This window comes from Neophocaena asiaeorientalis, unplaced genomic scaffold (genome assembly GCF_003031525.2).
Source record: "Neophocaena asiaeorientalis asiaeorientalis breed wild unplaced genomic scaffold, Neophocaena_asiaeorientalis_V1.1 scaffold4, whole genome shotgun sequence".
In the NCBI taxonomy this organism is placed as follows: Eukaryota; Metazoa; Chordata; class Mammalia; order Artiodactyla; family Phocoenidae; genus Neophocaena; species Neophocaena asiaeorientalis.
Window position 1 is genome coordinate 4,961,102 of NW_020173682.1, and position 14,106 is coordinate 4,975,207.

General features: G+C 55.9%; 1 protein-coding gene across 1 annotated transcript in view; it reads right to left on the reverse strand.

The window, feature by feature from the left end:
• Nucleotides 1-14,106, reverse strand: part of JCAD (junctional cadherin 5 associated) — a 29,575-nt gene that overhangs the window by 10,190 nt on the left and 5,279 nt on the right. The window contains 2 exon segments of the mRNA XM_024750076.1: nt 1-708; nt 13,993-14,106. The exon segment at nt 1-708 is cut by the window's left edge and continues 10 nt beyond it; the exon segment at nt 13,993-14,106 is cut by the window's right edge and continues 55 nt beyond it. Coding sequence (XP_024605844.1) covers nt 1-708; nt 13,993-14,106 — 822 coding nt within the window.

Genomic DNA, 14,106 nt, shown 5'->3' on the forward strand with positions numbered 1-14,106 from the left:
ACCGGGGGCTCCAGGCCGGGGTCGGGCGCGCACGGCTCCTGGCTGGCGGCGTCGTTCGCCTTGGCCGAGGGGGCGGCAGCCGACTCCGGCTGCCGGCTGTCCGCGTAGCTGCCGTTTTCCGCGCCGGCCCTGCAGTGTTGGTGGGAGCCGTAAGATGGAGGCTTGAGGGGTCTCCCAAACCGAGGCCGGGGTAAGGGGGCCGAGGAGCCGCCCTTCTCGGGGTTCCTGGTGGCTTCCGAATCGCGAGCACCGTCTGAAGGCTGAAATGGCACTTGAGGGACACCTGGAAAGTGCCCGTCGCTCAAAGGGATGGGAATCTCCACGCAGCTCAGGTTATCGGGTGAAAGAACTCTCGGCAGCGAATGGGATTTCCCTGTGCCCTGGGAGGTCAAGCCGTGGCCTCCGAGCACACACGGGTACAGGTCTTGGAACAGCTTCTCCCCGACGCCAGCCGGCATCTGCCCCCCTGGGTTCCGTGGCTGGGCCTGGCCTCCGACGCGGACGCTCTGCCATCTGGCGGGACCCGCCAGTCCCAGCCCTTCCTCGCAAAGTGCCTTCCTCATCACGTCCTCGCTCCTTCCGCCAGCCTCCCGGGGCCCCTGGGTGGCTTGCGCGGGCGGGCTGGGGGCCCGGGCCGGCTCCTCGCGGGCTTCCTGCTCCCTCCTCCGGTAGGTATGGCTGCGGCTGGCGGGGGGCTGCTGGCGGAGCCTGCGAGACAGAGAGGCACGCGGTTACGCCAGGGAGGACGTGCACGGGGCGCCTGCCTGGGCCGTGACTGCTGAAAACCACACCCTGGGCCTTCCCTGGCGGCACAGGGGTGAGGAGTCCGCCTGCCAGTGCGGGGGACGCGTGTGTGAGTCCTGGTCTGGGAAGATCCCACGTGCCGCGGAGCAACTAAGCCTGTGCGCCACAACTACTGAGCCTGTGCTCTAGAGCCCATGAGCCACAACTACTGAGCCCGTGCACCACAACTACTGAGCGTGTGTTCTAGAGCCCGAGCCACAACTGCTGAGCCCACGTGCCACAACTACTGAGCCCATGTACCACAACTACTGAGCCTGTGCCCTAGAGCCCACACGCCACAACTACTGAGCCCGCGTGCTACAGCTACTGAGCCTGTGCGCCACAACTACTGAGCCTGTGCTCTAGAGCTCATGCACCACAACTACTGAGCCTGCGCTCTAGAGCCCATGCACCACAACTACTGAGCCCGCGTGCTACAACTACTGAGCCCGTGCACCACAACTACTGAGCCTGTGCTCTAGAGCCCACGCACCACAACTACTGAGCCCGTGCACCACAACTACTGAGCCTGTGCCCTACAGCCCACATGCCACAACTACTGAGCCTGCATGCTGCAACTACTGAGCCGGTGCACCACAACTACTGAGCCTGCACTCTAGAGCCCGCGAGCCGCAACTACTGAGCCCGTGTGAAACAAAAACACACTCCCAACCCCAGCACTTGTCAACTTGGAAGAAGCCACGGCCCACGAATAAGGGCTGGAAGGCAGCCAGCTGTTCTGCCATTGCGCGCCTAGCGACAGGCTGCGCTCAAGAACTTCAGGACTTCGCATGCACGTGGGCGAGGCCAAGCTCAGGGCTCTGAAATGCCCGAGGGGACCGGGCTTCCAGAGTGTGGCCCTGGGCCCTGGACTCCATCCCCAGCTCAGGCGGACGGCTGCTTGCTCTCTGGGGGCGGGTCTGGGAACCCGCGTCGAGTGTGGGCAGGAATCACGAAGGGGCCGCTCAGGTGAGGATCCTGGGTCCCAGTAGAGAGGCTGACTCAGCAGGCCTGGATGGGGCTCCATAAAAGGCACTCCTGCCAGGTCCCTGGGTGCTGCCTGTGCTGTGGGTCCCAGCACCCCCACCCAGCACCATCACTGAGGGCGGGCGTCAACCATGAGCGCACGGCAGTCGGGGGACCCCGCCTCCCCACGCCCGTAGGCAGTACCCCAGCTCCACCCCGTGAGAGTCTCCGAGGCAGGCGGGCAGCCAGGCACCGCGTCTCTCCTCGGCCCCCAGCTCTTCCCAGCGTCTGGATGAGACGGAGGCTCTAGCAGAGTTCCCACACCTCCCCGAAGGTAACAACCACCCACTGGGCTCATTAAATATACATATTATCAATGTCCCTGCCCCTAAAAGTTCAGATTCAGTAGCTCTGGGTTAGGGTCCGGTGTCTATTGTTACCAAGCTCTCTGGGCATCTTGTCTTCAGGGGACGTGGGAAACACGCTCGGGCCACCTTCTGAGACTGAGGGGCTCTGCTCCAGAGAAGAGCCCTCTGCCAGGTAACGGATGCTGGCACCTGCGGCCGGCCAGCTCCAGGCTGTGGCCCACCGCCCGGCTGGGCATCAGGGTTTCCCTGTGAGCCTTTAAACCATACCACCGCCCAGGGCAGGGGATCTCGTCAGTGCCGCCAGGAGCCCGGGTCCAGATATTTCAAAACCTCCTCAAATGACTCTGGCAGCCCGAGTTTAGAGCTGCTCTACTGCAGCTGAAGGAAGGATCTGAACACTGCTGAACTGTGCAGAAATATTAAGCTACTGCCTACAAACCGGCAGAGACCAGGACTATAACACAGAAAACCCATGAGGCGGGAGGAAGCCTGGGGCGTTCCGCTACCTCGCTTAACCACGGGCTAAGCAGGAAAGGGTCCAACTCTACAAGTCCTGATTGCTTTTTAAATTATAAAAGTAATACGCACTCATTGTTGAGAATGTGGAAAAATATAGGAAAGTACAAACCCCAAAAATCGCTCGTAGTCTTTATACCAGAGACGGTCATTTTGATGTATATCTTCTGGTCTGTGTGTGTGTGAGGATGTGGATTTTCAAATAGCCTTAGTGTTGATCTGCTTTCAGGTTTTACATCATTCCCCAACATCTGCAGTGCAAACAACAGCCAACACTTACATAGTGGTGACAGTGTGCTAGGTCCTCACTGAGTGCTTTCCTAACTCATTTAAGCTTCACCAGCACCCCTCTGAGGTAGGAACTGCTGTGAGTCCCATTTTACAGAGGAGGAAACTGAGGCACAGAGAGGTTGAACAACTCTTCCAAGTCACACAGCTTTTGCAAGTGGTGGGAAAAGAATTCAAACCCAACAAGTGCGGCCATAAAGCCCGGTTAGCCACCATGTTTCACTTCTTCCAGCGTAATGACAAATTCCTCACGAGCACAGTTTCAATGGGAGAATAGCAGTCTATCATGTGTACGTGCTTTATTTAACCATCATACTGCTATCAGACATCCATGTAGCTTACGTTGTAAAACACTTTTGAGAAACGCTATTCACCAAGACTAGGCAGGTCTCAGGTTATTTAGAATCAGTCCGTAGAAAAGGAACCGGCAGATCAGGGGATCACGCTATCCCTGTTGTGCAACGTGACCTCAGATCGGTCCGGCCCGTTTAGGCTCATCCCACCCGCAGCGTGGAGCAGAGCTGGCCCTGCCGAACTGTTCCCATGTCCGGCTATCACAGCCGATGTGTTTCCTTACTAGATAAGCGCAAGTAATCTCTCATTGGTTCTTTTTTTTTTTTTTTTTTTTTTTTGCTTAGGTGTCATTGAACCACATTTCGTGGTTTGGAACGATTTCTATACCATAGTCAGCTGACAGGACGGCAGAGCAAGGATGGTGCGGAAAGCGGGGAGGGGCTCCGGGCCACTCGTTCTGTGCAGCCACAGCAGGTGAAGGCCTGGGGACCGGCCACTGCAGGGGGCGGGCTGCCGGAGCACCCTTCCCAACACACAGGCAGAAAGAAGGGCGGGTCAACAGGAGGCTGGATGGTGAGTAAACGGTAAAAACCTACTGTTGTTATTACTGTTATTCATCATTATTCTGGAACTACTTCTTTGCCTTAAGAAGTGAGGGTCGCTCTTCAGGTCCTGCATCCCCACCTCAATGACTTAAGCAGCCACTTCCGCAAAGCGAGTCATGGGCCGAAAAAGCAGAAAACGTCTGAAATGAATTTGAGGCAAAGCCTTTGCTGCACAGCTGCGTGTACTTTGCCCACGCGCCGCAAGCTGCCTTAACCCTGCGCAGGGCCGACGGTCGGTTTCTTTGCTGATTCTGTTGCCATCAGATGGTCATTCGAGCACTTAGGTTTTGAAGGCTGGCACAGCCCTCCTCGGGTCAGGTTCTACAAGGACCGGTCCCTGTGGAAGCCACCATGCTGGCCTCCCGGACGTGCCCCCCCGCCACCAGCCGGGCTCCGGAAGCCGAAGTCCCTTCCCTTAGGGACGCCCCTCTGGAGCCTGATGCAGACGATGAACCGTGCAAAGGCCCTCGGCACCTACGGGCTTCAGGGTCTTAGACTCTATGCCAAGTCCAAGGGCAAGATTCAAAAAGTGCAGCTTAATAAGATGTCACAATTGTCACAGACCCAATTAAGAGAGACTAAAATAAATCACTCGGAAGTAGGCGGTCAACGCCCGGCATCGGAAGCTCCGTTCTCATCTCTGTTCTGCAGCTGACGGTGAGCAGGCTTCCTTACAGACCTGTAAACACCTGGGGCGCCTGGTTTTACAGAAGAAACCACACTGCGTGGCTTTTGCTCACTTTCTCAATAGATACTCTGGTTTCTCGGCAAACGTCTGGAGGGACTGAAATCCTGAGATGCAATTTGTCCACGTTCGGGCCACGAGCATAATCACAGACAAACCAAGAATGACATACACAGGACAAGGATATAAACAGGCTGTAGTTACCTACGCCAGGAAGGGGGCCAGTTTTCTTCCCCGCCCCAAAATGTTCCGTTATCACCTTAACTTTGTCAAAGCTGCCATTTGTAACTAATCAAAACGGCTGGGCATTCTAGGCAAAACTTTTTTCTATTTGCACAATACAGCAAAACCCCAGTTTCAAGAAAACACAGATCCACCCGGAGAACTTTAAATACTCTATTTTAAAGAGTACACATGACAGAGAAAACTTTTATATGAAGCAATTATTTCACGAACATCTAGTTTGTACCTAGTCTGAGCCTGGCTCTCACAGGCCCACGTGGCACACGCGGTGACAGTTCTGGTGAATTTCTCCTTCAGACAAGTTATCAAGTTGGATATCTACTGGCTTCAGTGTATGACGTCCATTAACAGCTAAAATGTGTGCCACTTCACATGGCTTCAAAGCCAAGAATGTGTTTTCCGGTACCTTTGAGGAAATAAGCTGAGATCAAATTTTTCTTTTTAAAAAATGAGACGAATAATTTACATTTACAAAACGTTAACAATGGGACGTTTCACAAAAAACATGCCGAACGCGTTAATACAGGGTGGGAAAAAGATAAGGAAAGCCAAGTGGCGTGTGAGAGCCCAAATAAACGGTGTCGACAAAGTCAGTGAGACAAGCAGGGTCTTTGTACAGAATCCCTGGGAGAACAGGTCAGAGAGGAGACAGAAGCCACACCTGCGAGCAGCTCCCTGAGTATCAGAAAAGAGACACGATGACGACAGAACCACTGATACGCGGTGTTTGGAAAATCTTTGAAACATAAACATGTGAAAAACAACATGTCTATAGGAAAAGAGGCAGATCTGTTTGCTGAAGGTATAAAGGCTGATGACGAAAAAAGTGAGGAGACCTTTCTGTCTGTTCACATGACATTTTCAACCGCAACAGGAAATCCCACCATCCTTTTAAAAGGAAAGCCTACTTAGAAGGGCAGCAGGGGCCATGGTTTTTAACCACGGTTGCACCCACTGCAGGATTATTCCCTCCACGGTCCTCAGAGCTGCACCAACCTGTGATCGTCTGGGCTCAATGCAGCCTAGCTCTGTGCCTGATACCCCGCGGGCGGGGGGAGATGCCCTCCTCCCATCCCCGCAAGATCCTGAATCTGGTCCCCCAAGGGCAGCCCCCAAAGGCTCGTCTTCTCTGTGGAGGTCGGGAGGCCCCACCGAAGTGGTCCCCAGTCCAGTGACTTCTTCCCGTTGGCAGGGCCACCACCCTAGCAGATGCGGGTGCCGCCCCGTGACCTTGAAACCCTGGTGTCACTTCCTTCAGAAGCCACGCCCTCTTCCAGATGGGAGGGGCAGTCTCACCCAGGAGCACAGTCTCAGCATAAGGGTAGCACACATCCCTTAAAGGACCTCCCACCCCGTGAAGGAGCAGTGCTTTCCTTCTAGGTCGGCAGGGGTACTGGGGCATCTCTTTAGAGGGACTCAGCGCCAGCAGCCCAGTGCTGGGTGTCGGGCACGTTTCTGGGACGCGGTCAGCTATCTAGTGCTACAGAATTTCCTCCCCAATCCTCTCTGGGCCTGGGAGCCTGCAGTTTCACTTTCCAGCGTGCCGTGGTGTATTCAGTATACGACACTGTGTGACTAACCCACTGGCTCAGGGTAACAGATAAGCTAATTTGGGAAAGGGGAGCTTTAAGGTCAAGGAGACATCACGACTAAGGTTTAGAGGTCAGCACAAATTAAGGTCAGTCAGAAGAGAGACAGATCACCATTCAGCCAACGGCTCAAGGTGAACAAGAACTGCAAGTTGCACCGGCACAGAGGTAACTAAGAGACACACAGCCGTCGGGTCAGACGGCGAGTGTACCGTTACACCTGCTTTCCACAGTGTCGCGATGAGTGAGTGCAAATGATAACTACTACAGAATCGGCTGAAATAAAGGACCAGGGAGACTATTTCAGGAGGTTACTGTTTGGTTGTTTTTTTAAATACACACACTTAACAATGGGTCTGGAAGAGGAAGCATGGTAAATGACAGGACTGATGAATGATGCTAACTTTAGCATATGCGGGAGGGGCGGGGCAGGAAGACGGTCCAAAGCACTCTAGGTATCCACACGGACAGGTAACTAAGCAGACCCACCCGGGAAACACATCTGCTGACGCAGGGGATGGAAGGCCCTCTGAGTCTGGTCCTCCACCCGGGGGTTTGAACGCCTGAGCCCGGGTCCAGGGTCTACAGAGATGAGCTCAGGATGGGCAGCGTCCCTGGGCAGGGGAAGCTGTGCTGTGGGGCTGGCTCTCAGACCGCGTTACCAGCAGTGGACGCAACTTGCTCTCGTGGCGGCCGGCAGTTTTCTGCATCATCTCCGGGGTAGGACTTCCAAGAGATTTTTGATTCTGCGAGGTCTGGTGAAGACCTTTTATCCAAGTGACCTAAGTCAGAGGCCCCGCCCAAGAGGCCCTGCTCCGGGGAGGGGCTTTTAGGGTCGTTGCTTGCCTTTTACAAACCAGCGCCTGGAGCTGCAGTTCTCGGGGATACACGTGGGGCAGACGCCGTTCCCTCCCTCCCAGATGTGGGACCCTCCCCCCAATGGCTGGGCAGCTGCCCTGCACTTACTCTGGGTGACCTGGCCCCTTCTGACGGATTTCCCAGCTTCAGGAAGAAAGGGCTGAAGTGGGATGAGAAGACAGGGCCTGTGGTCAGGTTGCCGGGCAGCCTGCGGCGGACCCCCAGGGAGGGCGGCTCCCCGGCAATGGGGCTGCCGAGGCGCGTGGCAGCTGCCTGGGACTGAAGGGCCCCTCGGTGGCGCCACCAGGGAGCGGGGTGGGGATGCTGCCCGGAGTGTGTGGGCGTCTCCTGGGGCGCTGGACAGCAGGGGGTCCAGACGCCTGCAGCAGGGCTTCGTGACCACGTACCCTCGGCAACACGCCTCACCTCCCCTGGCCTCTGACTCCTCCCCTGTCCAGCGGATGGTCCGAACGCCTTCCTTTTCAAGTTTGCTGGGAGGATTAATGAGGTAATACATTTCAACTGTTTGGCAGAGTGTCTAACATACGAACCCCCTGTTTTTAGCTATTAGTACCATCATGAACCCCATTAAAAGAAATTCTCAGCAGGGTGGATCCATTTCGAAAGTCTTCGCCTCACATGGTACACGGAGCGGGTGAGGGGCACGCAGGGAAGAGACAAGTGAGTGTCTGTCTTCGAGTGGGGTTACTTTAGACCTGTACTGTCCTCTCCTAAGCTGTAATCAACGGGCCTGCAAAGCAGCAGGGAGCCAGGATGCACTGACTGCCATAACAAGACCCTGACCCTCCAGCCAGGCTCTAAGGGAGGGTCCGTCACAATGATGACCAGCCAACCAATATCTAGTCTATTCAAACAAAGCAGGGAGAGCAAGCTGGGGCCCATCTTCTCTCTCATGAATCCACTAGGTAAGGCAGACTATTCCAGAATTTCCCCGTGTTCTCGTAATAAGGACACATCCTTATGGATATATATGGGTGTTTCCTCACCTACTGACTAGCCCAGTCCTCTAGCTAAAGAAGGAACTCGTCACCAACAAGTCTCCCGGTGATAATGTTGCTGCCAAGACAGAGCTCTTGGCTGTGCTGCTGACGTCTTCCTCCTCCTCCCCACTGTTCTCCCTGAAGTCTCATGTTCAAAGGGTCCAACCTGATTCTTCTCGGGAAAACACAGTGACGGTAGAGCAACATGGGAGCACGTGCAGGGAGAGGACCGGCGTCCGGGCTTCTGGAAGCTGACACGGCTGAGGAACAAAAACAAAGTGCCTCGGAAGAAGGGTTTACAACGAGACGGCGCGGACATCGGAGGTCTGACGCTTCACGTGCGCCGGTGAGCGCTCCAGCTCACACAGTCCATACTCTGCTCTGTGGAGAGGTCAAACTAACAAGGCCTAACACTTAGGAGATGAGGCAGCAGCTACAAGACAAATGACGTTTGTGGAAGTGTAATTCCGTACAGAGAAAGAGATACATGGAAACACATGTTAAACTCGCGGCATTCCTTTTTTGGAGAACCGTTAGAAGCAGGATATGATGGGAGAGAAGCTTAAAAAGCCTCTGCAGAGGAACTGTTTACCATACCTAGTAGCACCACCTAGAACGATGTCCACTGATCGGATGTAAGGCTCCCCAGACGAGGCCCCTCACCCCACATCAGAGATCCTCTCAGACTGCTGAGTCTCTAATTAGCTGTGACTGCGCTGACGACAGGACATAATTACAAGCTATTCTCAGGATTTCTGGGGCTGAGCAGAAAAGAGCTCATTGTGGTACAACTTTCAGATTCAGACCTCTGCTATGTTACGTTACTTTACAGCTTCCTCTGATTATAGCATTTCAAAGGAAACACAGTAAGGAAACAGGGAATGCCTGATAACAGTGTTCCACAAGTTTAATGGTAGCTGAGTATTATTCAGTGATGGCTACTTGCATTTAAGCATGCAGTTTCCTCCACATATAGATAACAGCTAGCTTTTCTCCTTTGCGCATTTCCTCTGTTTCCCCTTAATCTTTGTGTGTGTGTGTGTGTGTGTGTGTGTGTGTGTGTGTGTGTGTTGGCGAGCACACCCTGCAACAAGGCAGTATGTGCAGAAATAGTTAAACTTGGTACAAACCGATGAACTCAAAGTCTACTCATTATAAGCTTTGAGCACAGATGTAAATACCAGCTTTCTGAAGCATCCTTTTCATGTTGCCATGGGGAGGACAGAGAGGCCACAGAGAAGATGCATACAGTTAGTATCTGCTGTTGGTTATACGGCCAAGATTAGGACACAACAAAAACCTAGCATTAAATCATCTGACATCTAGAGCGCTGTCTGTAGTTTTACAGACATCCTCGGTTTTCCTGCTATGTACATCCTGGGTTTCCCTGCTATGGGAATACTGTAGTGACATTTGACGTGACCTGTGAGTTTTCTTCTGTACCACGTGGGTGACTCACACAGCCAGTTTCATCACCCCAGTCCGATCCCTGAGACCATCTAGGAGTGGTTTAGCACCCAGGTGAACTCTGCGGAGTGAATGACTCAAGGGGGACGTGCCAGGGCTTTAGGGTTCCTAAATCAACGGTCTGGGAAAAGAAAATATGTGTGGGGTGCACGGTCAGCCCCGCGCCCACCCTGGCCTGGAAAGCGCCCTCATCTGAAGCCTTCCTACCAGAGCGGGTGTGGCTCGGACACCCACCACCGTCCAGCCGCCTTGCCCTGGCCAGCCCCTCGCCGTGCTGACCGCCGATCAGAACAGGGCCGGCAGGCTCACCATGCCCAAAGCATCTCTGGCTGCCCCAAACTACACATACTTTCTCTCGGAAATTTAAACTAAGACCCAAGGGCGGAAGTCGGCGGGGGCTCTGGAGCCAAACCTCTGCCTCCACGTGGGACTCAAGTCCCGGGGAGCCCAAGTTAGCGGGAAGTGGGAACTGCTGGTGACGTCAGCGGAGGAGCTGCAGTTCAGGGAGACGCAGTGACAGGGGACACCTCGGGTGGAGAGGGTCCCACAGGGATGAGCCACAGCCTGGAGAGACCTGGGCTAATGGCCCGTCCTGGGCCCAGCTCGCTCATCTCACATCAGGTGAGGCCGCCAGTCTTCGTGTCCTGCGGGCCAAGCCCCCGTGGTATCCTCACACTTCTCCCTTCATGCAAGTGCCTCTGGTTTCCTGCACCCGGAGACTCCACAAGGATGGAAGCTTTCCTGCCAGGGACCAGGCTGGAGCTGGGAGTTCTGCTGAGCCTGTGACTGTCACCTCCCCCCCGCCCCTCCCCACTCGTCCCCCAAGGTTGGCATAAACGAAGCCACCAAGACCACGACCTCAGAGCTGGGGTCGACAGTGCAGGTGACGGGGGCCGCACAGCCAGGGTTTGCGCTTTACACGCTTGTCGAGTCTCCAGCCCCGAGAAGGTCGGTCCCAGCAACATGTGGGACGCAGCTTTGGAAAGCAGTGACTCTAATTGTCATTCTGGATAAACTGTGCCAAAGGAGAAGGGTCTCCCCACTTGAGCCAAAGGGCTTCTCAGCAGGTTCAGCTGGTCCTGCGCCCCTCCTGCCACCCCGGGAGCTCAGTATCGCTCGATCTAACGACAGCGACAGCTCAGAGCACAGCCTCTCCGCCCACTTAGGAAGCGTGGATCCTGCATTTGGGAACCTAGTCAAGGCTCCAAATCTGTTCTGTGTTCCTCCCCGCCTTTTTTTTTTTTTTTTTTAACGTTTTGCTGCATATAACCAGCTCATACACGAGAAACTCTAAGGTGATGTGAGTTATCGATCCTATCATTCTTCATTCTCACTCGGGAACCCTGAGGTTCCAGCCACGCCCAGATGACGGGCGACACTGCTCCCCACCTATGTGGCCCTGGCCTGTGTGCGCAGGGCGGCATATTACCGCGCTCTGACCAGGGAGCACAGATGCCGTCCCTACGCAGCTCCCCAGACAGGAAGGGGCGCAGCGGCGCGTGGGAGCTGCTACCCCGCACACGGGCCGGGAGGGCAGGGGAGGACGTGAGGATGGCCCAGCGCAGGCGACAGGCCCCGCCAGGCAGGGTGGCCAGGCCCGGTGCTGCGGTGGCCCGAGCCGGGCTTCCCTCCACAACAGCACCGAGTGCGTGGCCCTTGCAGAGTCACTGACGTTCTCTGAGCTTCAAGCTCTTGGCTATAAAATAACGACATTGCTAACATGCCTGCCTCTCCACCATTCCACCAGAATAAAACAAACCAGTCTCCTTTCGGCCCCCGTGGCCTCTTCCAAACTGCTCTGAGCCCCCCGTCCCCAGGAGGTCCAGGGGTGCTGAGGACCTGCCTGTGGTGTGGGCACTCTCTAGGGCAGACCTCACCCCATCGAGGAACTGCAGGATGAGGGGCCCCTGTGATGCTCCCCAGTCGCCCCAATGGCTTGGAGTTGGACAGCGCATCCTGGGCCCCAGCGGCCCCTCAGACCCGGAGGCCAGCCTGGCAGGGTCACAGTGGGGACCAGGCCAGGTGCAGGAGCACGGCTGCCTCGCCCCGTGACTGATGCCTCCCGACCCAGAATTCCCAGGAGCCAAAGAACTTGGCAGTCTCCTTCTTCTTTACATTTTTAAGCTTTAACTGTTAGCACCTATTTATTTCCTCTCAAGGCACGCTTCTCCCGAAAGGGAAACGTAATCCCCTCCAGCCTACCTTTCTGCCTGCCTCCTCTTTCCAGTTCTCTACTGGCCACTAAAGAAAGAAAACATCTTTTCACTTCAAGCCAGGAAGCTGGGCAGCGGGTCTCTGAGGCGCGGGGCGCTGGCATGGATCTTTGCAAACATGAGTGCGTTTTCTTTTTCTACCCTACAAAGCAACCTTCGATCCAACAGCACCTCGACACCTCCCAAGTAAACCGGGCAGCCTCAGAACTGGGGGGGAACGGCCAGATCTCTCAGAAGTCTGTCGACAGGCAAAGACGTCCCAGCACTGCTCTCAACCCAGCTGAGTCCTTCACTTGTGACAGAAAGAAAGGCGCCTACACGTCTGAGGGAGGCTGGGATGGAGGGCCTTGAGGTTCCCAGGCCCCCGTGATCACACAGCGCTGGGGAATCCTGAGGAAGCTGTGAACGGGTCTGGGAGCCTCACTGCCCACGTGGAATCCTCCAGGGGCTTCTACTGCTTCCCGAGCGGGACCCACCTCTGATCTCTGATTCAGCCCTTTGGACTGGGATGGACCCCGCTCGTGGCACGTGTGCAGGGATTCCAAGGCCATCGTCTTCACCTCGTTAGAAACTAAACCTTCTGCTTCTCAACAACTGTTACGAGGCTGGATGGATGAACTGAATCCCTGGGCTTATACTGGACACACTGTGTGCCCAGCACGTAGCAAGCTCTGCAGGAAATGCAGAAGGGGAAGCAGGGCACAGCCTCGGTGCCCTGAAATCCAGGGCGGAAGGTGCACAGAACCGGAAGCACAGCAGGCGGGGTAAAACCCAGCCCGCGTTTGTGCAGCAGCAGCTAAGGCCGTCCTGGCTCTCGGACAACATACCCACAGTCACCCTCCTCCAAAACCCACGGTGGGCGCGCTTTTCAGGGAACATGGCTGCAAAGGCAGTAGTGGACATAAGGGCAGGTTTTGAAGGGCAAGGTTAAAAAAAAGCAGCTTCAAGCCCTTCTCCATCCTGGGCGCCCTCCTGAACCCGCCCCATCAGTGACAACCGCGCCCTCCACAGAGACGCAGCTCTGACTTGGCAACACAAACCTGCTTCTACTGCACTGGGTGTGAAGAGGGGCCCGCCCCTTTGCTTGTACTCAGTGACCAAGGTGTTGAACGCTCCGACCTGTAAGAGCAAAATCCCTCCCCTGAAGGCTGTCGACCAACAAGGAAGATCCTCCCTGTGAAAGGTGACCTATAACCGTGGAAGCTAGTTCATTCCCTTTGGACTTGACTCACTGCCCTTTTTGTTTGCATGTCTGTTTGCTTCCCTTAAACAGAGGCCTCTGCTCCCACCTGTTTGGGTGGCCCGTTTTGCCCGGCTGTACCCAGCCTCGCGCTCTTTGTAGGCACTGCCCCTCCCCCGGCCTGAGCCTGGTCCCCGGGCAGCATTAAAGGCAAACACAGCTTTAGGAAGTGATGGCAAAGGGTTCCCCTAGGTTCAAACTGCCGGGTGAGGGCTGTGGAGTCCTCTCTGGCACAGGCTCTGGGGCAAAGCCACCGAAATTCCCTCTAATTTACCTCCCACCTCCTCCACCAACCCTCCCCGGTCCTCCCTCTTTTTGGTTATTAAGAAAACACCCACAGACGCAGCTGTATTCAGACGCGATCTCCACACTAGGGCCCGTGTGTGCGCGTGTGCGTGTGCGCGTGTGTGCGTTTGTGAAAAGATGGGTGGAGGCCAGTGGAATTACACGGATACGCGAGAAGAAAGGTTTGCTTCGGCACAGGTGGAGGCGGCGTATCCGTCTCCCAACTCTGGGATGTACAAGGCGGTAAAACGTTGATGACAAAGCAGAACGTGTTGGGAGTGTGTGCCTGACATACACTGGCTTCCCCAGTGTTTTTAAGTGATTCCTGTCTCAGGAGATACGAAGAGCTTACACGGGAACAAAGAGGCGGCTGAGGGTTAAGACGCCGCGCCAGCGGGCGGCACTCGGTTACCGGCCACTCTGCGCTAAGCGCCCGCCGCACCAGCCCTGCGTCCCCGCGCACGCCGCCTTCTGCCGCTCTGCTCCCCCCGCCAGGCCCCCCAGCCCCACCGGAGGCGGCCAGGGACGGACTCACACACCCACTGCCAGACCCCCGGGGCACGGGGAACGGTGGCTTCAGCTGGAGCTTACCCAGCCTCGGAAATCCGCGCAGCGGCAGCAGCACTCGGGGGCTCCCCGAGGCCCCGAGGCCCGCGGCCGCGGCTGTCGGGCTCGCTCAGGCGGCCGGTCCCCAGCGAGGCCTGG